This window comes from Camarhynchus parvulus, chromosome 2 (assembly GCF_901933205.1).
Source record: "Camarhynchus parvulus chromosome 2, STF_HiC, whole genome shotgun sequence".
In the NCBI taxonomy this organism is placed as follows: domain Eukaryota; kingdom Metazoa; phylum Chordata; class Aves; order Passeriformes; family Thraupidae; genus Camarhynchus; species Camarhynchus parvulus.
The window spans coordinates 131,579,126-131,607,107 of record NC_044572.1 but is presented as its reverse complement, the minus strand read 5'-3'; the positions used below and the strand labels follow the sequence as shown (position 1 = coordinate 131,607,107).

The 27,982-nt window shown below is 42.8% G+C and overlaps 1 protein-coding gene across 1 annotated transcript; it reads right to left on the bottom strand.

Moving 5' to 3' along the window:
* Positions 1 to 23,738, bottom strand: BAALC (BAALC binder of MAP3K1 and KLF4). The gene is made up of 3 exons (XM_030943581.1): positions 23,573 to 23,738; positions 5,709 to 5,878; positions 1 to 565 (listed from the first exon to the last, which is right to left on the bottom strand). Exons 1-3 carry the CDS (start codon positions 23,736 to 23,738, stop codon positions 461 to 463), a joined length of 441 nt encoding a protein of 146 aa, XP_030799441.1. The 3' UTR covers positions 1 to 460.
* Between the last annotated feature and the right edge of the window lie 4,244 nt (positions 23,739 to 27,982).

Sequence of the window (27,982 nt, the reverse complement as noted above, 5' to 3'; positions counted from 1 at the left end):
TATTTTAAAATATGTGAGTGCTTTAAATGAACTCTGGGTTTGAATATCCACACTTAAAAGCACTTTATGACTAAAAATTCAGATTCATTTGTTCATTTTCTGGTTTTAATTGTGATGAACTGTACCCTTTATTATCTAGTCTCATCTTAATAGCAACACAGAACAGGACATACACAAGGGATAACATGGAAGTCAGTAAAAAACCAAATATAATGAATTTCTGTGTATGTCTGTGCAGTGCCACTGCTTTAGACAAACTACTATGTCTGTCTTTAGACAAACACTATAATGTTTACAGTGCTTGGAGCTGGTTTCCACAAGACCTGCTTCTGGAGGCACTCAGTAGCAGCTGCCCGCTGTATTCAACCTGGAACACCTAGAGATCTTTATGTCTTCAGTGGCTGACATTTAAAGTGCAGTGAAGCTTTGTTAAGTCCATCCTCACCTGCAATTTTCTTCATTAATTGGCACAATTCTTTGTTTTTCTTCTGTCACTTTGTCTGATGCCTTTTGTAACATTAATGGCAACTTCTTGTGAGGACGTTTTCTGTGTGTCCCATTTACTCTGTGGGAGTTTTAAACAGTACAGTGAGTTCCACAATGACAACAGAAAGAGTCACTGATGATTAACCCCTAACTTACAAAAACAGTTCTATGTAATAAACAGAATGTCTCCAGCATCCTTCACACAGCACTGTGGTGCAGAGCAACTGTGTCATTCAGCATGGACACAAGCTTTTATCTGCTGCAAAGGCAGCGGATGCCCATAGGCTTTGGATCAACATTCTTGCCTATAATTATCATCTCTGCATGTGTGTACTGTAAAGGCAGAGCAAATAAATCTGGTTTCAGTCCAGGAGTGAAAATTAGAGGTTCCTTTTTGTGTTGTCGTGAATAGTGCCTCACTAGCCTGAACTTGAATTTTCTGTACTTGATTTTATGTTTCTGATGTGAAAATATAGTTTTAAATTAACACTTCTGCCTGCATACAAGATCCAAGCACACTATATACCTTTCAGGGATTCATCAGTTTATTTTCAATATTCAAAAAAGTCAGTCTGTCTGAGGCATGCAAGTGCATCCCTAATTTAAATTTATACTTTTCCATCTCCCAGACTGCTTGTTGCCATAAGCAACGCACCATAATGCACAGGAAACTGGATAGGTCTAATAAAGTGTACCCAGATCTGGGCTGATAGAGACACACAGCTGGGTTAGGTGGGTTTGATTATTGCATTGCCAGTGTTCCATGAGACTATTTGTGAGTGTAAGGAATGCCAGGTGAATTAGCCATTATTTACATGGTAAGAGTGCCAGGTAAAATAATATCTGATAAAGTTCAGACATTGATATAAGTGGAAGGTTCATATATATCACAGAGAAACATCTGGAGTTAATTTGTTGCTGTGTATGATTTCACATTTCTGCAGCCTGAATGCACCAGCTCCTTTGCTATTTGCTCCCCCTGTGCTACTGCTCATGCAAGTCCTTGCCAAAGACTACAATGAGAATCAAAGCAGATTATTGTCAGTCAGGGACATAATCTGGATACCACCTTTTCTTTGGAGGGATATCTGACCAACCTGTTACCTTCACTGGTATTAGCAGTCCTTTCTTTATTACTGTCTTCATCATCATCATCATCTTTTACTTCTAAATTGTTTTGACATTACAGTCATGAGAGGATAATAAAATTTCTCTGACTCACTTGGTGTCAAACCTTTTCCGCTTCAACAGCACAAGCTGTACCCTGTCATAACCAGGTATCAAGGGATAAGGCAGATGGCTGCTTCAGAGCTTGATGCAGGAGAAAGTGAGAAACAGAGAGGTGACATGATTTATCCCCTGCTGGCCCACAGGCCAATGGCACAACCCAAGCCTTGCAAGGGCACCATGTGCTGCATTGCACTGTATTCTATAGCGTGTCGAGACAAAAGAAAAACTCTATTAAATGTGAATGCTCAGGTAGATAAAATGGGTACATTTTGAGCTGCAGGGGAAAGTCACCTTTTCAACTCTAAACTTAAGGTGTTCACATTATATGCTCACCTTATGGTTCCCTAAAAGTGGAAGAACAGAGATGCAGAATGGCAGACCAGAGCTGGAGCCTAAATTAGATACTACACTTTCTCTCTAGGCATTTATATTTCTTTTTTTACTATAAGAAGTTTAAACAACTTCTTATGTACCTGCATTGGATGTGGAGAATAATGTAAATGCTTTAGTTATTATCAGAAATTGTTTTGCACTGAACTGCAACAGCACAGATAAATGTTACTGAATGTATCTCAGCTAGAAAATGCAGGGGTGTATCTTCAAAGTCATGGGGCCTCAGGGCAGGAACCCACACTTCACTGACTGGTACCATTACAGTCACCACTCACATGATTAATATGTTGTGGGAATTTGCCCATACTTCCTACTAAGTGCAATACAGAAGTAATTTTCCATTCAATTACAAAATTAGACAATTTTCTCTAACAGTAGGACAGGTACACACTGTAATTATGAATTGTGACCAAGTGTTTTTCAAATTGGATTGATAATGTGTAGTTCTGTTCGGCCACATCCAACCTCACCAATTAAAATTTCTCTGTGGGCTAATGGCTATGACAAGCATTTGGACTTTTCATTTACAGAAATCCCACAGCTCTAGATGTTATGCTGCTGTGGAATGTGCCCCTGTCCACCTGGAGGTGCAGTACCTCATGAAAAGATACAGCAGTATCTGATTAAAAGATACAGCATCTTTTATGTCACCTGGGAATATCTGTGTACTATATCAACACGGAAGATAATAATACAATGGAGGTATAAAATAAATAGACATGTACTGATGTGTTTTGTGTTGGCAAATGCAAGGTGAAGCTCCATCCAAATTCCCTTTTTCATTTGCTCAGACCCCTTGGTTTAGGGATGTGACTCCCAAGATGGGACAGCTTCTGATGGGGTGGGTGTAGCTGTTCTGCCACATGCTGTGCTGAGGCACTTTCTGTGGAAAAATGTCAAAAGACAAAGCTCAGCGAGAAGGAGTGCCCACACTGGCAGTAATTCAGCAGGAGCAAACTGCATGTCTGAGGAGCAGGGACACCAGGAGAGCTTGTTTCATGTCTGAGAGAGGCAAGAAACAAAGGGGGGATTGCACAGAGGTGTTGCAGTCATTCTCTGTTTAAAACAATGCAGCTAACAGGAATTAAGCTAAAGGAATGACCCAAATGGTGACCAAAAGCTGAAATTTTCTTGAACTTGAAATCTCATCTTCCTTTTCATGCCCCATGTAGTATGCTAGCAAAGTAAAACCTGTACAATCTTTACATGTATATAAAGTTACGCAAACTCCATTTAAGTGTGAAATTATGTCAACTGAAACTTTTTCCCCCATCCTTGAAGAGAACAATATAAATATGACTTAATAGGGGAAGGAGGTCAGAGGATACTCTTCCTTTGTGTCCTGGGATGCTCAACAGGCTGTACCCTCTCCTCCCCCATGGGGACTCCTGTCAGGTAGGCTTTATTCCACAGTAATACTATTGCTTATGCATTCTGATGTCATTGCATTTATCAACAGCAGTTTGTGGACCTTACTCTGTCCAAGAGGCAAGAAATTGCCCTATTTGTGAATGCGGAGTCTTACTGAGTTCGCCCAGACTTACAGTGCAATGCATGTCAGTTCTGCATCAGGGGTTGCAGTCCTGACCAGAATTACTGTGCCACCACTCTGTGCCTCCAGCACCTCCCCAGACTCACAGTGCCAGAGTGCTTACTCTGAAATATTGTCTGTGAAGGTCTCCCAGGATCTCAGACAGACAGGTAATACCGAGTGAGGAAGGGAAGGCCCCCATGCCCACTACATCTGCAGACAGCACAGAAAGCAAGGGGGGGAGGGGGATGTCTGCCTTGCCTAATTTTTAATGTGACAGAAGAATTGGTGTAGTCAATAGGATTGCCATGGATAAACAGTTACAGAAGTATGAATATGCTCCTTCCCAGGCAGGCAAGAAATGGGCCCAAAAATTCTGGAAAGATGAAGCAATTATTTGTGCAGTATTGGAGGCTCACTTATCTTACATGCAACAGAGAATCAAAGAGTCCTTCCCTCAAATATATTATGTATAGAACATGTGGCTTTGAAATCAGAAAATGGAGTATTAAATTCATCGCTGGCTTTTGAGAGGGAAATAAAAGATTGGAAACCCAATAACAAGCTTACAACTGAGAAAAATAATTTTAAGGTTCTATTCGCTTCAATAGAGCATAGGGAAAGACAATTATTGTAGAAACTAGGTAGGAAAAAAACATAGCAGTGTGAAACAAAATCTGAGAGAGGAAATAGAGGGCAGGAAAACAACTGAATTGTTGCTATCTTTGGAAACTGAGCAGCTGCACAAACAGTTGCAGAAAGAAAAGGAGATAAAGCAAAAACTGGAAGTAAAGGTAAAAATTATGCTTAAGAGGGCTACCAATCCAGCCAGCATTGTACAGATAAGAAAAACAATTGTATCCCTTGGAAAATGGTGAAAAAACTGAGGGACAGTGGCCACTCACCATTGTCTGCAGGAGACTGAATGCCAATATTACACCTTTAACCACTGCTGTGCTGAATTTTGTGGAACTGTAATGCAAATTCAGGGAGCATCCTATTCACAGAGGGCAAAACTCGATGTAAAAGATGTTATTTATGATTCCACTTGGAATACCTCAAGGCTCAATTCATGCTCACCCAGAAGGAAGTGCAGTGTACCTTTGACAGATTCCCACAGGGATGTAAACATTCACCCGTGACTGCACATTACAGTCTCACTCTCCCCAGATGTGAAATTAGATGATATAGTAATGAGACTCCCCTGAAAAAGTAGGGGAAACAGCAATAACAGCATGGCAAACACTTCTCAAAGCAGAAATTGAGATTCCCCCAGAAATGCCAAGGACCATGTAAAGGACTTTATCTGCTACATCTGCAGATAACCCAGAAGGCAATGAAGTCTTCCTTCCCCAAATTTTTAGCTAATACCTTCTCACATGAGAAACCAAGGAAGCGGTAAACCAGCCATAGATTTTGGCGTTCTTTAGTCTGCAGCAGCTCAGCAGCTGCTGTGCAAACAGGGCAGCAAGTGGAAGGAAGGCTGGAGGAGGCAGGTGGGTGGGTAGGCAACTGCGGCAGGATAAGGCTGGACTTTGGCATAGCCCCAAAGCCTCGTCCTTACAATGTATACAGTGTACACAACACATAAGTGAGGGGAAAATGGGGGAGTCGCTGATCCAAAGCCAGCTGAAGTTATTGAAAAGACACCCATTGACTTTTTCCAGCTTTGAATGAACCAGGGTTCATGCAGTGCACGTATTTTAAGCAGAACAGCAATTAAGGGAAAACAAGTTCCTTTTCAGATAATTAATCGAAGTAGTTTGCACGATACATGCCACAGATGGACTGAGTTGGAAAGAAATGAGCATGACGGCTTTTTTTACTGTAGCAAGTGTGTGTTACTCTGATTGACAAATAAAACATCAATTCTGTGGCTGTTCAGGCATGAAGCATCACCAGAGGTGCTCGGCTCAATCATGCCATGCCTATAGAGCAGCGTGGCACCATTTTCTCATATCTCAAGACACTGAATACAGTTTCACTGCAAAGAGAAAGCTGTCACAAAAGTAACTTAGACCTGGTTGAAGCTCGTGCTGGGCAATAGGGACCATAATTATACTCATACCTCTGTGGTCCTGAAGCCATTCTGTCTCTGTGTTGTAGTTCCCGTGCCATGGACTATGGGGTTTGCACACTGAGAGCCACAGCTGCTCCTCTTCTCAGCATTCAGCATTCCAGCTGTGGCTGATGCTGTAGGTACACCTGTGTGAGCCAATTTCCCATCCTCCAGAAGACCTAGTAGGGACACATGGAATTGGGCAGTTAGTACTGAGGAGCAATGTGAGCTGGCCCTGGCATGCCTGTTTTGCCTCGTTTTGTGGTGGTGTCAGTGATGCAAGGTGCGGTACAGTACCCCAGGGAGAGCAGTCTACCTCCCTGTGGCATCTTCATCCTCACATTTGACATCATTTGGCTTTTTTCCTATGGTCCACTGCTCTGGGAAACATTGGCTCAGGAAATCTTGGGAAAACAGTCAATGAGTGCAGCATGTCCATGGATTTTTGTCACCTGCAGGTCTCCACTGACTTCTCTACACACACAACTCCTTGCATGACCAAGAGTTGAACTTAAGACCCAGAGAAGGCCCCCTTAAATCTGTTCCAGTTCTAGGAAATGAAGGGGTTAGATGTGAGCATGACAGATGAGAACAATAGGGATGAAAGGCTGCTCTATGCACGGCCTTGCTTTGAATATTTTTTTCATTTGAAGTTGAGAAATTTAGAAAAAAATTATTTCATGTTCTTCTGCTTATCAGCAATCAAATAAATAATTTATTTCTGCTCTAGCTGTGTGGATACACATGAATTGTACAATATGATATTGGACAGCATAGATGAATTTTCCCATCTTACTGCATTAACAAAAATCAGTTGTTATTTATGGTGGGTGCAGAGAACTCAACATCTGGTTGCAACAATGGGTCAGAAATCCAAATACAAGGAGGATGCATGACTGTTGCTCTCAGTTTAGTTTTTGTCAAAGCCTATTTATGAAGAGCTTTATGTTAAAAGAGAAACAAAGAAGGCAAATTTACTAACTGGCAATGCAGGTATCAAACCTAGAAAAATTAAGGAGTCATAGACGCTAAATGAGAAAAAAATGTGTGAAAAAACAATGACAAGCCATGGCTGTATGAAGTGACATTGTGTCATCAAAACCTTCTACATTAATCAGGTAGGATTCAAGTGCTGTGTTAAAGATATTAAAAATGAAGCAATGTCCTGAATTCTTTTTCAGAAATCTGTAAGAAAAGATGATTTGTCAGTAGAAAGCAACATTTGTCAGTATTAGCTAGAAAAGGCAATGACTGAATTCAACAAAGTTTCACCCAAATATTCAAAGCCTTGTTCTTGAAAATATATTAGATTTTGTAAAAATAAAAGGTCTCTAAGATCTCTTCTGACTCAAGCCATTCTACGATTCTGTGAGTTAAGAAGTCTGAATACAAACTAGTCACTGCATTTCACTGAGCAGTCAGAAGATGGAGTCAGAGTACTCCAAAGACACTTGTAGTGGTGGTAACTAATAATGCTGTCATGTAGTTTTTGATTGAAAAAATTTGAACTGAAACTTGAAAATATTAGATTATAATTTATTTTTTAAAAAATACTTCTGTCTTTGGAACTGCCTTTTCTGCTAGATATAAAAACTGATGTTGTTCTTGTGTCCAAGTTTAGACGCAACTTCAATAAGGCAACAGTAAACTTCACCTCTCCTGCATCTCCCAAAATTCCCCTCCTAGTTGTGTTTTAGGTCTTCCCTCTCCCTATCACTCCACAGGACCAGAGGAGAGGCAAACGATGCCTTGGTGCAGGGCAGTGAGTGGCACAGGCTGATGTTGTAGACAAAAGCACTGTCAGGAAGGGAGATGGAGAGGCAGTGAGCCACGTGTGAGTCAGAGCTCCAGCCAGGAGCTCACTGCTTCACCTGGCAGTGGAGCTCTGAGAACAGGCTTGAGCACAGCTTTCAACAGGCAAACTGCACTAGGAATTACACACTAATTCCATTAATTGAGTCTTTGACATTTCAAACATCCAAATGATGAGTTTTTCCTTTTGTGGAGTCATCCTATGAAATTACTTTCCACCATGTATCTCTTTGGCCATCTGGTCTCTGACTAAATTGTCTGGTGAAACATCTGTCAGCTAAAAAGCCATTTTGTTATTAAGTTCAATTGTTCATTTATCAGATTGTATTGTGTCTTTTGGTCTTGCACAGAAAAACTTTTCTTACATTAATCCATTTCCAGAGGCAGATGCAAAATCTCAATCCTGAAAATGTATATCTGGATCATTTTTTGTCTCTGTCATTTTGCAGCCTGAGCATACTTGCTGCATCCTGTGTTGCAGGGGTGTGACTTTTTTTGCAATACTTGTCAAATATAAACCAAGTATCAGTATTGAGCCTTCCACTATCACTACTATATTTTTATATGGATGACCTAGTGATCACCAATACTAGACAAAAAGATTTTTTATTTTATACTGTAATATGTTTGCTATTCTGAAGTTAAGAAACTAATTTAGAATTCATTTTCATTAGCAAATAGATGATTTAGACAGTGGGCAACAGCTTAGAGGCTTAAGTGAGTTGCTCATTATGTATGAACACCAAGAAGAAATTACAGTGAGAATACATAAGTAGTGGTGTTAAGAGCATGAGATTTATTGGCAATCCATAAAGCAGTACCTATTTATAGACTAGATACATAACACAAGATGATGATTGCAAAACAGAGATGATGTTTAAAAAGGATTAGGAACACAGGGTTGCTTTTAAAATAGCAAATATTTTTGTCTTGCTATTTAGGATTTGCCACAGTACACAAAAATGAAGAGTTAAGTCTCTTATGTACTATTGGAATTTAAAAGCCAGCAGGGTGGCAATAGTAAAGGTCTTGCCTCATTGTGGTTTAAAACAAGCAAACTGTTGAGATATTTATGCTATCCTCACATTAGGGGTTTGGTAAATAATCTCCTTGGTCTTTCATGGTAGATTTTCAGCTTACACCAGTGCTGTTAAATCAATGTAAACATCTAAATGAACAGGTTCCATAATGTTGTCTTCATTCTCCTCTTCTCAATCATGGCACCCCTGCCAAAAGTCTGTGGGCCTCTTTAGGCCAGGGGAAACAGCAGATCCCACTTCAATGCTCTGTCAAATACACGTTTTACTTTCAAAAGAACTGGCAAGGCTGCAATATTCTCAAGGTTCCATTCCCAAAACCTGGGTTTCTGGGTGATTATTAAATGCCCACAAATGTGATGGGGACCCTCCCCTCAGGAATGGCTGGTTGGGGTTTGGGGACTGCCAGGCTGCTCCCTCTGTGGGGAGGAATGGAGGACAAGGGGCAGGTATTTCACTGCATGCAGTCTGGTTTATTTGAAAGGAACACACACGAGTTCTGTGTCAATGGCCACAGGGAGAACAGCCCTGCAGCAGCCCCATTGCTCATAAATTCAGAAATCCAAGTCCACCTTTCCAGCACAAAGTGTGCCTAAAAGAACTTACCCTCCCATGGCAACGTTTACCACCTTTCTCTTTGCTTGCTGGCCTGCACAGGCACACTGTCTTGCCTTTCTTACCATGCCAATAGAAATCCCTTAGGCTGTAGCTTGACAAATGCTTTTTTCAGCAGCATCAGGGGAAAAAAGGGTTATTTTAAACTGAAATCAATCCTAGACTTCATTCTTCCCCCAATGACGCAAGCAGTCAGACTGACACAACTTGGGAGGTAGCACAGGAATCAGAACAAGCAGCTGAAAGCAGCTTAGCTTGGTGTGCTCTCCAATAATACAAAGCAAACACTACAATTTTAAAATTTTGAATGAGTTTTCATAAATTGTCAGACAGTACCATCCCAATTTTGTGGTTTGGGCAATAGATATTAAAAATTGAAGTCTGAAAAATTGCTCACAGACTTGCAGGCCTATGTCCATTCAAAATGCTTAAATCATATAGCTCTAAACCTCCTCCCCCACCATTTACCTGGGGAGGAGCTGTCTAAGAAAGCTTTGAAAATAACTATTTTAGTAAACAGGATGTTCATCACAGAGAAGTCAGCGAAAATGTATAATTCAGAATGAAAATGTAAGACATTAGACCTGTATTTTTTATTTTTTCTGGTTTCTTTTATTATAATGACAATACTAATGATAATCAAAGATAAACATTGCATACATGCTGCTCTAGTTCTTCATACAGCCTAGTCACACCTAAGAATTCAAATTATTCTTAATAACAGTACTTCATAAAGAGGAGAGGAAATTTTTACTCTTAAGTCTTTCTAACCAGTTTTGTATGATTTTTGTATTACCTTTGTATAAAGATTATGTGAAAAGGGGGGAAATCACCTAATTTATTCAGGTTTTGAATGTAAAACTGGTCTGAAAAGCAAAGTAGTGTCATGGATTGACATCTGGCACAGAGAGACAGAAAAGAGATCTAGGGGACACAGTTCTGTGGCTCTTAAATAACAGGACCACAGGAAACTTCTCAAACCACAAATAACACATAGGTAGGTCTGCCTGGATCTCCTGCACAGGCTTAATACAAAGAGTAAATCTTAGCAAGGTTCAAGGTGACCTGAACATTTCTGTGACTAAGAAAATCAGCAATGCTGCAGTAGCCAATGCTGTTGAGAAGTTTGGGCAGGGTATGAAGCCTTGTAGTAAGGAGACAAAGTTAATCTTAGCCAGAAGAATCAACTATTTGTGGAGAAAATTACTGCATGTGTGTTTGCCATGGTATTCTCCCACTTCATCTTAAAGCAACAGGTAGTGACCAAAACAGGAGATGAATTCTGACCCAAACCTGTTCTAGGTCTGACCCAGAACCCAGGAGACCCTGTGCTGTCAGGTGCTCTGTTATGGAATAACAAGCATACATTTGTTTAAAGCAAGTAGCTGTTGATTAGCCAAATTTCTACCTTTGGAACTGACTATGAACAAACCAGTAGGGTTCCATTTTCTAGTTCAGCAACACCCTTTCTTATTTATCAGGACTGTTATCTCATGTATAATGCATAAGATGCTGCTCTAGAAAGTGCCTGCCTAAAAAGATGCTGCACTCTAAAGATGGAGAGAAAGCTCACAGGGAAGACAAATGGAAAGTGTTATCACCACATACAGGTGCTTCCAGAGGAAATATGTGTTTGAAATCCTCACCAAGTTTCTTGCATTTAATGCTACAGAGTGATAATAAGTATAGAAAGCACTGAAACATCTGTTTTCTCTACCAATTTTCCTGCTTTGAAACTATATATTTTTGGGAAAGCCACGCATCTGCAGGCCTGAGGACTGGTGCATGCTTTGGCTGCAAAAGCCAGACATAGCAAGGATCCAATAAAAAAATGGAGTGGGGGCTGTGACAAAAGTCAGGTTTAAGTCATTTCCTATAAAGTAGTAGCCTCAGGGATGAGGCCAGATGCTCAGGAAATATGCAATAGCTCTTTTACCTAACAAGAAACAATTTAGAAACTTTGACGCATAGCAGAGAGTGGGTTTGTGAGCTAGGATGAAGGATCCAGATTTACAGAGGGATGACCTACTGCAGCAGGAAAATATTATCAGAAACAATGCTTTGTATCAGTAAATACAATAATGCAATAAATTTTCTTCCCAAACATCCAGAGGATCCAGAATGATTTCTCTGAACTCTAATATGATATGAATTTTAGACAGTGAAGCAAAATACAACAAATGCATTTTCACTTTCCACACATTTTGGAGGTCTCTCCACAGCTGTCTCCAGGCAGGCAGGGCTGAGCCGTGCCCAGGCACAGTGCTGGTGTGGGGAGGCAGCCAGGAGCTCTGTACCTTTCTCCATCTTACAGGGGGAAGCTTATTTCAAGTGAGCTCATCCTAAAGCACAAACAAATTCTCCAGCTGCAAACCTTGATATCACCTGCATGGCCTAAATTCACAAGTACATGCTAAATCTGTGCATATTGGTATATTTCAATTTCAAATGGGGATACAGAATCACAGAATAACTATCTTGTAAACAAATTTAACAGTGTTGCAACCATGTCTGTGAAATAAAAGTGAATATTAAAATTTATATTTATTCCAAATAGGAAAAGCATGCTGCAACACTCTTTAACAAATGTGTGATCATTTCAAAGCTCCAGACAAAGGGTTCTTCATGGCAAATAGACCCCAGAAGATGAATTAAAGGAATTGGCCTGACCATCAAGGGAAGATACAAAAGGTAAACTTGAGAGAATTGTAATTATGGTGCTAGGCAAGGACTTAATGTCAGAAAGACAACAGAGTTTAATGCATGAAGGTACAATTTTTGATAACTGGAACAAGATAGAAGAAGCAAATTTTCACCATATTTTGGAATACGCATCAGCAACATTTTGGAAGACCTTGACAGCTGAGTACATCTTTTGCCTGGGAAAATAACACAGAATGGATTAAGCAACTAACTAGTGTCACATGATGTGCCAGAAACAGATCACTCCTTCCTCCAACCTGAAAAACTAACACAAAATAGCAAAGCTCTGAAGTGCTTTTCATGGTACTGGATATTAGAAGGATAGAGAGTGGGGGTATTTGCTTTTCTACATGGAAATATACTGGCTGTGTTTTAGTAAAGCCCATGAAAAGTACATGTTAAAAATTATATACTCCATGCACAATGCCTTGTATCATGGGTCCAAATTATGACAAATCAGCCTGCTTTCCCAAAGTGCTGGCTTTTGGCTCAGTTCCTGTCTAAACCTTTCCTTAAAAGGCCAAGAAAGAAGTTTTCCTTACAGGAGAGCACTGTGTGAGATGGAAAACAAGCAGCAGGTTGCTGGCCCTCTCAGTCACCCTTCCCACAGCAGTAGCCACCCTGTTCTGAGCAGTGCCTTACAGCTGGAGGTGTTCACAGGCTCCTTCCCTCCCTCTCCTTTGCCTGGGCTTTCCTTCTCCTTTGGGATGCGGTAATAAAACCTCTCATTATGGTCTAGACTAATTTCCAACATAGACATGGAAAGCATTACTATCAGTCTCATTACCTAGCTAATCACACATGGAGTTTTAAGATGAGCAAAATGCATCATTTCACTTAATCACACTGAGGAGCAGCAAAAAATATTTAGGCAGACTAAATAGAAATTCTCATGAAAAGCATTTAAAGGTACCTGAAATATGAGCTGAAATGAATCCTCACTTTTGCCTACCAAGGTTCAGCAGCTGGAATTGAAGTTAAACATTCCAAGTAGTACATTGCACATTTATTTTTTAAAATAGTGATTGATTACTGGAATAATTTACAAAAGCTTAAGCAAAATGTCAACCACTGGAAAGCTGTAAATTCAGACTCAATGTCCCAAAGGTATGTTTCTTGTGGGAATTAACTCAGGAAACTCCAGTGGACTGTATGACCTGGTGGCATTCCCAGCCTTACAGTATGAATACATATGAATATACAGATACTCCTGACTTAACCAGTGTAACTATGATCATAAAGTGCTTTGGCTTTAAGGCACCTGTATGCATGTGAAAAAGTCATCACTCACATTTATGTTCACTCTAAAATGAAGGCAGTAACTACATTAAAACTTCATGCCATCAGCCATCAACCATCTTCTAGATAAATCCATTGCATTTTTCCATCTTTTCCGCACAAAATGTAAACATTCAGAAAGCACTCAGGCATCAGCATTGTGCAAATGTCAGATATTCATGCTTTTAGTACTGCAAGTGCTTGAAACAATTCTGATGGCCCACATGGGAAATGCTAGCAGTTAACAAAAATGAAAAGTGCAACATGAGGACAATATCCACACAAAATGTACAGAGACAGAAACACAACTATATACACTGTTTGGAAACTGGCAAAAAACCCACAATCAAAATATTTCAGTCAGTCAATAAAGAATGGGCTATTTTTATGGGTTATTTTTCTCTACAGTAGCTAGCATGCATCTGGACCAGCTAGCCTAAATCTTCCATCTCCCAGGAGGAGGCTCAACATTGCTTTGTTTTAATCAGCTGCTTAAAATGTGAGGCTCAGTTAGGCAAACAGCAATGCAGAGGGGCTCAGTGAACTCACGAAAAGCTTAAAATGTAAAGTCCTGGCTCACAGCCTCCAGTTGCCCATGTTAATTGGTAAAACACCACTCCTTCATCTACCTCTTTGACTTACTTTTAAGCTGTTGGTTTTTTTCCTAAACAGAACAGAAAAGACATTGTGGCACTCTAGGGAAGCAGACTGGTGTTTTATTTTCTAATGTATTCAGCAGAAGATAAAATTGCCTTATTGCATTATTTCTTTGTGCACAGCAAAGGGCCAAGGCCATTATTTCATGTGAGACAGCTGCTGAAAAATGGACCCACTCACCACACAGCCAGAGAGATCTGGTCCTGTACTCCAGAAAAGAGGAGTGCTGGGTGCAGGTCACAGAGAAAGCCTTACAATAAACTGCTGGCTTTGACCATTCTGTTCCTGGGTCTTAAATATTACAGATTCAATTGAAGATAAACCCCAACTTTCAATCCCAGATTTCTTTTAACTGGAATCTGTTCTAAACTGCAGGAGCATCTGAGGAAAAAAAAGTTGGAACTAACATTATAATTTCTGCTTCTATGAAAAGATACATTTCTAGAACTGATTACAGTTAAAGAAAAGAGAGATTTTGGTCACTTCAATGCAGAACTACTGCAATATGTGCTTTATGTGGAAATTTTGGAAATTTTAATTAATGAACAAGAGGGTAAACTGCACTCTTAACTGTGTTTCCTGTATGCAATACATTGCTCTTCTGCTTTGAAATTGGTAGGAATCTTTGCTTAAATCTAATTAAATTTTTAAATTTTTGCTGTGAATTCTACATTCCTAAACTGGAAAATGCAGAATTAGAACTGGCTAGAAAGTGTAACATTCCCAAGGAAAAGAAAAAACAATTTTTAAACGTCCTGAATCAGGATATAAAGGCTGGGATGGGGCAAAGAGTGCTGTTTCCACAAAAAGAGTAATTTTGCAGAGCAATTTCCTTCTCAGCATTTTGCAGGCAGGATCTACTATTGACAAAACCACGACTCAGGTTTCCTGCTCAACCCTTTCAGGCACTCTCCCTCTTTCACCATCCCTCCTCCCCACCACCTGCTGCAGAGACAGTGTAAAATCCCTTCCCTTAGTTAATTACAGACCTCTGGCTCTCAATAACTAGGAATATTTTTGCCTTTAAAGACTTCAGTGCTGCAAAAAAAAGAGGGTTTTTTTCCACGGGGAAGTAATTTGGAGAGATGGTTCCAGTTCATCTTCCTGCAAATCATCTCTATTGATGCTCAACAGCCTTTCTGCTTTCTGGTATGTGAGAGCTGGGAAAGCATTTCATGTAATTCAGGTGCTCCTGTACGTGACATTTTTAGCAAATTTACTTTATCAGTGGCAAATTATTGTGGGGTAAACTGTGGGTGATCAATCCTAGCAGGTCTGCTTTAGACTGTAGGGAGGGTTTATCAAGGCTGTTGGCCACCAACTAAATGGATGCTAATCAAAGTCTGAGAGGTTTTGTGGGAAGATGATCACAGTTTAGGTTGGCTGGCATTACAACTCTTGCAGTGTTTTGAGAAAATCACAGAAGCAGACAGTGCAATGAAGAGGCTGCTGGGGAAGGAGGAAGCATCTGGAGAGCCCTGTCCAGCCCCTGCCCTCCCCTCCTGTCACAGGGCTGGGGGGTGGCTGCTCCCACCTGAGACACAGGGACTGGTCAGGAGGCTTCCTGCATTATCTGAACCACCTACTCTCAAATAAGATTGAAGATTTCCCAGCAATTGGGTCTGATACATCTCACAGAACAGCAAGCTGAAGGGTCATAGAAAAAAAATTCTCATCTCTTAATTACCTTTGACACTTTTACTTATGTTCTGCTATCTATGGATGCTGGATCTATTTAAGGCAGTGGATATTTATTAAAAAACAATCAATTTAAAAATAGTTCCAGAGGTGGTGGGGTAGATTGCTTAGTATGATCTGATGGGCCAAATAAGTATTGGTGCCATTTTTTAACTGAAATGTGAAATTAAACCATTATTGCACTATCAAATGACAGCAAAGGTGAAAATGCATGGAATGGAAGCATTAACAGCTAGGGTTGGGCTGAAAAATATGGTCATTACAAAAAGTTGTATTTATCATCTGAGTCTGATTTTTTTCCCAATCATTTCAGTGCTTTCTTGTGAAGCAACAAATAGCGGTTTAGGCCAACACTGTAATCCTTGATTGGCTTCTACACTGAGCAAACCCCAAGTATATGATGTACTGTACAAGAAAATCCAAACAAAGGTTGTAGTGTAGTGATAATTTTCCTGCAGAGAAGAGTGAGAATATGTGAGAGGAACAACCCTGCAGACACCAAGGTCAGCAGAGAAGGAGGGACAGGAGGTGCTCCAGGCACCAGAGCTGAGATTCCTCTGCAGGCCTTGGTGCAGCCCATGGTGAAGCCACTGTGCCCTGCAGCCCACTGAGGTCCAAAGGGATGCAGAGATCCACCTGAAACTGTGGATGAGACCCACACTGGAGCTGTGGATGCCTGGAGGAGGCTGTCTCCCTGTGGAAGAGCCAGTGGGGAGAGGGCCCGGCCCCCAGGCCGGAGCAGCTGTCCTTGGAGGGCTGCACCCATGGCAGAGTGACCCACACTGCAGCAGCGGTGGGAGGACAGCTGCCCATGGGGTGGACTCACACTGCAGCTGTTCACAGAGAGCTGTTGCTCGTGAGATGGACTCACATTGGAGAGGTTCATGGAGAACTGTCTCCTGTGAGAGGGACCCCACAGTGCAGCAGGGGAAGGAAGGACTCCCCTCCCTGAGCAGCAGGAGAAGCCTTGGGTGATGAACTGACCATAACCCCCATTCCCTGCCTCCTTGAGCCACTGGGGGAAGAGGTAGAGGTGGGAAGGAGGGCTTATTTTACTTCTCATTATCCTGCTCTGGTTTTGTTAGTGCAGTAAATTCATTTGATATCACTAAGTTGAGCCTGTTTTTCCAGTGACAGTATTTAATGAGTGATTTCTCTCCCAGTCCTTATCTCAACCCATGAAACCTTTATTCAATTTGCTCTCCTCTGTCCAGCTGGGAGGGGAGTGAGTGAGTGCCTGACAGCTGGCCCAGATCAACCCACAACAGTGTGTTGAATGGGAAATGGCAAAGTGTTGTATTAAACACATTTACAACAATACTTATACATTACAGTAATACATTATAACAGTATACACAATACAACAATACTTCTGTTTTACAGCAATACATTACAACTTATACATTATAACAGTTACATTACTACAGCATCTATCTTTTCTTGTCAAGGCGGTCATAACACAAAGCAGAGACCTCAAATGCCCATAAACAAAGACTTCAAATGTCCCATTATTACTCGTTGGTGGCTCACCTACTTCCAGGTGTCTTGATTGGAGAAAATCAGGTCCAGACCTCCTTGTGGCTTCCACCTGCCACTCTCAGCTTCACCAGCACCACCTCCCCCACTCCATCCCAGTGGGTCACAGTTGCCCTATACACTTTACAGAAATACTTCTACTCTACAGTAAACATTACAACCACACTTATATATTACAGTGTCCACCCCCTCCAGGGGCTTTTTCTGAAGCACACAGCCAGAAGCATCTGCAGCTAATCCAGCAGCAATCCAACAAAGGATATTGCTGCTAAATTGCTACAGAGCCCTGGCATGTCCACAGGCTTTGGAGTCCATTCTCTTAGGATTCTCCAACCCTCTCCTGTGGTCTATCCTCTTCTGAGATTATTCATCCCTTCCAGGAGAACTCACCATCTTCTCCTGGGACTCTCCTGGTCCTCGCAGCAGCCATCTCTGGGACTCTCCTGGTCCTCACAGTCGTCTCCTGCTTCTTGCAGCAGCCTTCTACAGTCTTCTTCTGGTTCCTGCAGTCTTCCCCTGCTTCTTGCAGTCTTCTGACTCTTACTCTGACTCCACCCTTTTATGCCATTTATTCTTAATTGGTTACAGGTGTGTATGCCACTTGTTCTTAATTGGCCCCAGCTGCAACTCATTGGGGAATAAGATTACATACTGTGCCCCCTTGCAATTCTCCCTACAGCAAAGGCACTGCTCTCACATATTCTCTCTCCTCTCTCCAGCTGCTCTTCTGCAGGTTCTTCCCCCATTAATTCTTAAATATGTTCTCCCAAAGGTGTCACCACTACTGCTGATGAGATAAGCCTTGACCAGTGGTGGGTCCATCTTGGAGCTGCCTGGCTCCTCGGGTCATGGGGAAAGCTTCTAGCAGCTTCTCACAGAAACCAACCTGTACCCTGCTCCCCACTACAAAACATTGCCACACAAACACAACACGTTATTATACCCAAGGTCTGGACTAACATGGAAAGGGAATTGCTGCAATATGTCTACAGCAGAGCTGCATTTATTCACTTTCGCTGTAATTCTGAACAGTAATAAGGCTATCTCCTGAAAATATCACATCAGAATCACTGTTATAGTTGTTTATTAAACATTCCAGATTTTGAAACAGCCCATTAATAAAAGAACATAAGGGCATAAGAGCACAAAGAGATCCTGATATACCTAGCTAATGCACTGATCCATCTTTGCCTCTTGACCTAAAACAGATGGTTTATTAAACACTTCCCTGCAGCCCAATTCATGAAAAACACTCTGCTGCACCGGGTTCTTAATTGACAACCTGATGTTTGCTTATTTATGTCTGTGGAGCTCTTGACTTTGCGTGCACCTGGCGAGGGCGGGAGCGGATGACGGCAGCGCGGTCCGAGCCAGCATCGTCCCGTTGTCATGGAAACCGGAGCTGGCACAGCCCGGCCCGGCTGCGGCTGCTCGCAGCCCCCGCCGCACACCAGGCAAAGCGGACCGGCCAGAACTTCCCCGCCAAAGGTTACCCCTGAAACGCCGCATTCGGCATCCTGAGGCCTGACCAAAGCCGAGCTGCAAATGATGAGCCTGGTCCACGAAACGCCCCGGAGCTGTCAGCCGCCAGGGAACAGCAGAGCAGCAGCAGCAGGAGCCAGGCATTTAACCCCAGAGAGCAGGGCAAGAATCACTCACAAACACACCAGCATGTTAGGGCAATTATGCAACATAAACTGTTAGCCAGCCAGATTGCTACACAGTGATAACATTTCTCCTGTATTCCTCTGATTCTCTCTATTTATTTTACAAAGGACTCGATTGCCCTCCCATTTCATAGCTGTTTTGCAAATGTCTTCACTGATCCTAAATTGCAGGTTTCATTCCTGGCAGACCACTTACTGCAGTTCTGTTTGCTGATGCCATGGGCAAGTTGTCCTTCTGAGTACATGAGGTGAGTCTGTGTGAAATACGGATACTGTTTTCTTTAATATGCTTCAGGGGAAAAAAAACCCAAAATCTACTTCACTAAAGAAAAAGTGTGAAGTTCAAAGAATAAAAAGCAATTTTTTTAGCTGATACTGTGGGTGACATCATGATTAAAAAAATCAACAAATAATTTAATAGCTGAGGAACAAGTCAGCCCTGAAGCAATCAGTATTCAACTTTTCCATTCTGAGATGAGAGAATTATTTTTTATTTGGTTGCTACATCATTTAAAATTAATTACTTTTATTTGCATTTCAATAACAATCCCTATTAAAGACTGGGGTGTTACTGTGCTGGTTGCGGTGGAAAAACAGTAAAGAGAGATCCATGTCTTAAGGCACTTGCAGCCCGTGGGGTAAATGGATTGTAAAGTCTCTCTGACCACAAGACAAAGACCCATATCCACTCTGAGGGGCTTTCAGGTAGAATAAAGAAAAAATAATTTAATACAGCAGCTAACCTCATCAGTGAAAATAGAAAGAAGTAGAAATAAGATGGCTTTAAACCTGCTTTAAAACAAAATTAATTTTTGTTAGTTTATATTGAATGTGTTTATAAAGTACATGTACGGTTCTGGTTTCTGGCAGTAAATTGTACATCTTAAATTTCTAGGATATACATCTACATCTACATCTACATCTACATCTACATCTACATCTACATCTACATCTACATCTACATTTCAGCAAGTTATCCCAATATAACATAACAGGTTGTGCAAGCTTGTTCCAAAATACTTGAGAGTTTTTGTGTGCTTTTTGTGAATTCAACCTTTTCGCCGTGGTTTGCGTGCAACCCATGGTGGCTGCCCTGGGGACTCATCTGTACCCACAGATTATTTCTTCCTCCGAAAGTCATTACTTTGCTAACAGTTCCACTTAGCTGAATCAGACCCTCTGAAGAGAAAGCAATTTGTGCAAAGAGTTGCAAGGATCAAGGAACAGCTACTAAGCAGAAATGCAGCCTATTATTTCCCCCAGCTATAGCCTACGCAGTAGCTCAGTCCTGTGAAAAGTTCTTTGCTCACATATGCAATGGATGTTCTTCCAAGAAATGGCTTTATTGTAAGGGCTCATTGTGATTCTTTCCTTTTTTTCTCCCTCACAGAAGCCACTCATCCTATGAACAGTACGTACACTTATTTTCCAGAAAATGCCTTTCAATTCCAGCACCTGCAGTGCTTCATGGAGTTATTACTTTTCTATCCCTCTTCATCCATACTTGGTTGCCCTGTTCCTCATTGCCAAAGCCTCAGCAGTGCACTGCAACACTATCAAGTTACATAACATACATTACTATAGAAGTTACAACCACCTATATTTGTGTCTATTGATAACTTCTCATCCCCTAAATCACTTCTCATGAACCTAAGACCGCCTCTCTTACTTTAGGTATGTTATAGCAACTAATATGAGCCTCTATGTCTTCCTGTAAAAAAATAGGGAGATAACAATACACATTATAAAAATGGATGTAAAAAATCAAGTAGGGAAATTAACAAATAGTCTAAGAAGGGATCAATTGAAATTGGAAAAACAGAAAAGCAAATCAGAAAATTATAAAACCTCAATACTTTCCTATTAATTTAATAATATTTAAGCTTTCAAAATGCTTTGGTAAAGGCACAAACATTTGGCTACAGAAATACATATAATTCCAATGAGAGCAGGCACAGAAAGCTGAATGCACTGGATGAAAAAAGAGAAGCATATGATGAAAATCGTGGTGGTATGAAACTACAAAGATTAATGTGTGGTAATTACTAACCCTTTCCTCACTGCTACGCTCTCTGATTCTGTATACACGACATTCTTTCATTCCTGAGTGATTTACTCCTCTTTACATTTTGATGTCCAATTCTCTGTTTTTTCTACAACTGAGACATGTTGGCAATCACAACCACCTCTTACTGCTTTTGTTTTTTCCCCAAAATTTTTTTTTCCCAAAATATTTCTTTCATCCTATCTCTATGTCTCTCTCTTCACAGAATTTCACCAGTTTATTCCAAATGAAAAACGACAGAGAAGAACTTCCTCTTCTTTCCCCAACCTCATTTGGCTGGTGCCCCCTTCCCTGGCTGCCTCCTCCCTTTCTGTGTCCCAGTTTCAGCTCCTTCCTGCTTTACCTTGTGCCAGTGCCATCTCCCATTTTCCCGTCTCTCCCATCCTGCTCTTGTCCCCTCCCTTACCCTTCCTTTTTGTCTCTCACTCTAAGGTAGTTTTCAGTTCTCACAATAAAGTCATGTATTTCTCTTCACGTCTTAAACCCACATTTGACTTCATTTGCCCCTCCAATTGCTTCTTCCTCTCCCTTTCATCTGTAAATTCAATTAAAGTACTGTTATTGTCCCTGGAGCACCTCTCCTTATCCCTTTTCCTTCCCTACCTCAAACCTTACCCTACAACAGCCCTCCCTGAAGTACTTTATGACTTTTGAGGCACTAATTGGGATCAGTGTGTGTTCCTCAGGCTCCTTAAACTGCTGCCACCACAGCTCTGTTGAAGAGTGAATCTCTGTTGAAGAGTGAATTGTTTTTGCTTCTACTCTGTACTTTCCTCATCACTTTCCTTCTGATTTCTTCTGCAAGCTTGTCTTGTAAAGCTTTTCATGCCCTCATCAGTCTCCAATGGTCTCGAGTGTTGTTCTCTTCTCCTTATCTCTGGTATTCTCATCTCCAAATACAAAGTCAATTACCCCATGTTTCTAGGAAGAATACTTACTGATCTACCTCTTTATCACCTCCTGTTCAGAATCAGATCTTGAACTGTCTAGCTTCTGTTTATGATTAGGCACAACTCAAAGTAAACATGGCTAAGATAATGGTAAGTGTGAGTCAAAAGCTAACACTCTGTTTAGCTTTCACTGCTGGAGACAACACTGTTACCTACAATTTGAACTTCCTGGACAGTATCATCTTGAGCCACTTTAAACTCCTTATCTAATCCTCTTCAATATGGTATTTTATAGACCCATTCACCTTCACATTCTCATAGTTTCCCATGTGGCTACTGCAGAGTCTTTCTTTAGCCTTTAGGAGTACAACATGGACCCTTTGTGACTTCTCCCTTCCTGTCATATTTTGGTCAGCAGAGAGTTTTGGTCTCCCTATTCCAGCTGGCCTGTGATGCCCGCCTTTGTGAATTTTCACTCCTGCACTTTTGTAATTTCTTCCTGGTGCTTTGTTACTTTCTACAAAAGTCTGTAAAGCTACTTATTTACATCTGAACCTGCCTATAGGCATTTACTGCTTTACATGGAAATTGTAATTATTCTGGGCAGCAACCATTTGTACAGTATCTAGCACAATGAATTTCTGGACTTAAGCTGAGATTTCCAGATACTGCTGCAATACACAATAATTCTTAGATCAATTTAAACTGCACATCAGATCAGAGCTCCTCAATCCCTCTCTCATATCTGTCACTTCTGTAACACCTCAGGTGCACAACTGGGAATGTAGCATACTGACAAGAACTGGGAAATTCAAACTTGCAGGTCTGCTCCTGTCCAACCCACCCTCTGGTCAACTTTCTGTGTATCAGAAGGCATCAGAGTTACTGTGAAAGAAAGCTGCCTCTTCCCTAATTTCAATTTATTTCCTAAGTTACTTGTTTTTTAAAAGAAAAAGCCACGTATTCCACAGAAAAAAACCTCAAGGACCGAGTTCTTTTCCCTCCTGATAACATTGTTCCACAGCTGACGGCGTCTGCACGCTCTCGCTCGCAGCCGGGCACGGCCGTGAGGGGGTCTCTGGAGCCCGAGCCGGCTTTGGTAGCCCAGAGCTCGGAGCGCGGCGGGGCCGCTCCCGGCGGTGCCCGGTCCCGACTCTGCCCGGTCCCGGGGGCCGCTCCCGACTCTGCCCGGTCTCAGGGCCGCTCCCGACTCTGCCCGGTCCCGGGGGCCGCTCCCGACTCTGCCCGGTCTCAGGGCCGCTCTGGCCAGGCCGGGCGGGGCCGGGCCGGGCCGGGCAGAGGCTCCGGGCGCTCCGAGCCGCCGCGGCTTCCGAGCAGCCTCGGGCGGCTGCATTTCCTGGCGGGGGGGGCTGGAGTGGCGGGGTACGCTCCTCTCACAGCGGGAACACGGTACAGCCCGCTCCATGCGCACACACCGAGCGCGTACGGGAATATACAGCGGGTGTCGGTGCACACACAGCGGGTGTCGGTGCACACACAGGATGTATACGTGTACACACACGCTGTGTAGGTACACACACAGGGTGTAGGTGCACACACAGGGTGTAGGTGCACACACAGGGTGTAGGTGCACACACACGCTGGGTAGGTGCACACACAGCGGGTGTAGGTGCACACACAGGGTGTAGGTGCACACACAGCGTGTGTCGGTGCACACACAGGGTGTAGGTGCACACACAGCGTGTGTAGGTGCACCCACAGCGTGTGTAGGTGCACACACAGGGTGTAGGTGCACACACAGCGTGTGTCGGTGCACACACAGGGTGTAGGTGCACACACAGTGTAGGTGCACACACAGCGGGTATAGGTGCACACACAGCGTGTGTAGGTGCACACACAGGGTGTCGCCGCCGTTCCCCTCCCCGCGGTGCCCGCCCGCCTCTCTCGCACTCACCGGGGCGCGGGCCGCCCTGCTCCCGGCCGGGGCCCTCGGCGCTGCCGCCCTCCTGCGGCGGGCTCTCGGAGTCCGTGTTGGTCAGCCAGGTGGACTCGGTCTCCCGCGTCCAGCTCTCGTAGTAGCGGGGCTCGATCGCGTCGGCCCGGCTGCCCCCGCAGCCCATGGCGACGCCCGCTCACAGCCGCCGCCGCCGCCGCCGCCCGGGCAGCATCGCCCCGCCGGGCACGGCCGCCCCGCCGGCCCCGCTCACGCCCTCGGCCCCATCCCCGCTCGTCCAGCTCTCCCCGGCTCCGCTCTTCCTTCTACCCCTTCTCCCCGGCTTTATTATCTCCTCTGTCCCCCCTCGCACCCCACCCCCGACTCCTGGCTGTCCCCTCCCCTTCTCCTCCCGCATCCCTCCCCTCCCGCTTCTCTCCCATCCCGCCGCCTCCTGGCTGTCCCCGATCTTTCCCCACCCGCGGGTGTCTCCCAGAAGCGGGGCCGGCCCTGCCCTGCCGAGCCCCTCCGGTGCCCGCGGCCGGGGGCAGACGCTGGGGCAGCTCTCTCCTCCCGGGTTAGGGTCTGCATTTACACGTACATGCCCCCGTGCCACAGCTGACACCCCACAGCAGCCCCCCGGCCCGGCCCTGCACCCAGCTCGTGTGCCCTGGCTGGCTCTTGTGCTCTGTTCCGCTAAACCATCCATCCCTTCCCAGTTTCAGCCGGGAGAGCCTTGCTCCCACTTTGGTGCTGCAGTTTGCTGCTGCAGAATTGGGAACTGAAGGTGCAATACTGAGTGCTCAACTCCAGAGATATTTCCACTCTTTCCTCTTGAACACTCGCTTTGGGAAACAACCAAGAACGAGACTCCTGCAAAACAGACTGTAATTTAAACTGATGCTCGGGTAATCCAAGCGACAGGCAGAGATTCTGCACTGAGTCATATTGATGGTGGTTGCAGTTTGTATTGCAAGAGCTGCTTCACAAGGTCCCCGCAGGGCTGGAACCAGCCCCATGAACACTGGGCACTGTGGGATCATACCCTGAGGGGGAGACTTTATCCCAGGTAAATGTTTCTCTCCTGGAGTAATTTTGCAGTAGAGCAGCAGGAATGACTCTTTACCATACGAGAACTCACAGAGCAATACAGAAGTCATGTTCTGCACTTCATGCCATCACCCAGCATGGCTCTTGGCTATAAAGGATTCATCCACTGAAATCCAAAATCAAGCTGTCCAGCGTTATGGGAGCTGCAAGTAGGAACACAAAGTCTCTGGAGTAAAAGCTCTTGTCGCTAAGGCTGGCTCAAGATCTTTACCAGGATCCCACGGGCCTTAGGTTTGCATCCCAGGCAGTAGGTCCCATTTCTTGTTCTGAGGGGATTCAGGTCAGACACTGCTGAACAAGCTGCCAAATCACCCACTGTGCTTCCCAAAACAGATGACCACTGAGGTGCTTCTAAGCAGCTTCCCAGCCATATACTGGCTCCCAGCAATCTTACTTTCTGACTGAAATCTGCTGAGATCCCTTACCCACGTGGGTGCTGCCAGCAGCTCTTGTCCCCATAGTTATGCTACCAAGGCCCCAGGGTGACGGGGGCAGTGATCTGAGCTACTTTTTCGTTGCCGTGGTAATGTTTTACTGATTAAAAATACATTACTTTTATAAAAAGCATAAAAAAGAGATTGTATTTCAATCAAATTGCTCCCCAGCAAACAGTTCCCAGGGCAATGGGATATAGTGGTGTCTGAGCCAATAAAGAAACCTAACACATATCCTAGCTCCCTTCCCAGGAGTCGTGTGTGCCCTGGGTGAGCGTGGGGCATGGCCCAGGAAAAACTGCCAGACACCCCTGAGTCTTCAAATGAAAACCTGACCAGCACATCAGTGTCTCACACTGTAACTGTGCAAAACTTCCTAGACCAAGAGCTCTAAATGAAGAACACACTGGAGCACAGCCTTGGGGGAGCCTTTGCATATTGTTTCATTTTAACTTAAAGTTTAAGGGGCTCTGGCAGCTGCTCCCTGCTGGCATGTGTGCTTTCACATCACTTTGATTTCAGTTCTAGCTCTATTTGCAGGAACTTGGTCTTCTGACACTTATTTTTCCTAGCAGTTTTCAAACCCTTGAAAAACCAATGGCAAGAGAGCAACAAAAGGCTTCTCTCTTTCTTTCCTGTTATTACCACCGCCACTAGAGAGGAATTAGACCATAAATGGGAAGTGGGGTCTTAAAGCATAATATTGAACCATGTTCATTTTCCTTGCACTAGTATTTCACATCACCTTTCAAATTTCCACTTTTGGTGGAGCATTGAGAAAATTACTGCAGAAAAATAATAATGTAACTATTACAGATTTCATGTTTAAACTTCTGGTGTCATTTTGATTTTGAATTTAAAAACATACTTTCAAATAAGATTTTTTTATACGACTAAAATAAAATGTTTGTTAACTCTAGTAAGTAAATGATTTTGTTTTATTTTCATCAGTTCCTAGTGGAACTGAGAACTACTTTTTGAAACTGTAATTTTTTTTTTCCCATAGCTAAAGGAAGTTTCATTCTTTGGTGTGTTTAAAATAAATGTAAGAGACTAGGAGAAAAAAGATGTTTGCATTGTTTTATTAAAATGCCAAATACAATTGTGGGTACCCTTTTATCACAATTCATTGAATTATTGAAAATGACTCCTCACTGCCAGGTATGCAGGGCACAACGTTGCTGGATCTGCCCCGTTCTGACTCCCTCCTGAGCTAGAGAGCAAACTCTGAGGCACAGAGGCACAGAGCCATTGTGCAGAGGGTGTGTGCTGTGCCTATAAAATAGCACAGCCTATGGCAGGGAAGTGCATGTTGGCTGGCATGAAACAGAGATGGCATCTTTAATACAGCAAGGGAATAGTACAAGGGCATGAATTCAATAATGTTAGCTTTGTACTGAGAATTGTATAGGGAAAGGAAGTGGACAGACAAGGAAATCTGCCTCCAGAAACAGAAAATACCCAGGATCAGTTGATTCCTTGGCCTGGTTTCATCTCTTCCAGTAGGGTAATCATATGGGAACTACTCAACTGCTCGCTACCCCTGTGAAGCTGGGTGGAGATAATGCAGGGCAGGAAGAGGTTGATGGCTATGTGCAAGTGAAGAATTAAAATCTGCAGAACACTTAAGGGGAAAAACTTTACAATTTGTTTTTCTTCCTTTACTTCAGCACCTGAGGTGGTGTAGCCTGGCAGGAGAGGGATTAAAAATGCAATTTGTTAGATCAAGTTTAATTTGTCGTGCTGCTACCCTCACACTGGGAGATGATTAAGTCATTAAAATCTGACCTCTCTTCATTAATTGCTAAAAAAGGGTGGTCTCCCACAGATCCTATTAGTGGAGCTTGGACTGTGTTTTAGTTGCTCTGGTTTTGTGCTGCCTGGTGCACAGTGCAGTGATGCTTTTCCTCCTCATGCTGTCAGTGATGTCTGCTGTGTGCATGCTGGTTTCAAAATATGCTACTTGAAATAATGGGAGTAGGAAGTAAAAGGGCAGGGTGGGCAAGGGATGAACAAGGGAAGGGAATTTCAGGGAATTTACATTTACCTCTAAAATAGGTTTAAAATAATGAAAAGAAACTCTTACTCATAAAATCCATACATAATTGTTGTAGGACCCATTATTAATTTTCCCTTTGGTGATACTGGGCCAGTTAATTCTTTTGCATCCCAATGACCATTTCAGTGTTAGCTGCAGAAGAAGCAATAGGAGATTTAGGAGATGTTCTATCTCTCTTCATTTTTTTGTGTAGCATCTCTGCTTGTTTTATTAGATGGTGTTAAATCTGGTTTCAGGCCCCAGCTTTTCTCACAAATCTGTTCTCTTCACCCCAGAAAGTAGACAGCAGATCAGTTTACTGACCTACCCAGGATCCCTGTGGTTCAATAACATTATTAGAAGAGGGAGAAGAATTTGAATTTAAAACTTTTTCTTTCTAGTAATGTATTCCATGTATCTGAGGAAAATTAGAATTATTTAGCTGTGTTATACCCATTTGACATCATCACTCCCAGCTTGCAATATGCCTGGAAGCAAGATTGCCTCTGCAGCTTTCACACTGTTTATATGAGCAAATTATTAAGCATTCCTCTTTACTGCTGTGAACACTTGAAATATATAATTTGCTTGCCTTGATTTCTCAAATAATTGTCTTTAAAAGTTTTGAAATTTATACCACATAATTTACACATTGCTCTGCATTAATTATGCATTTCTTTAACATGGAAATAGTAGCCTTCATTTATCTGATATGGCCAATCAAACAAGGAAAGTTTTCAGTTTAGTATTCACAGCTTCCTGGACATGTGTGGGTGATACTCAATATTAGCTACATGTGAAGGTTTGGTAAGATATCTCCAAACAGCTCATAAATAGAGAGAAGTAAAT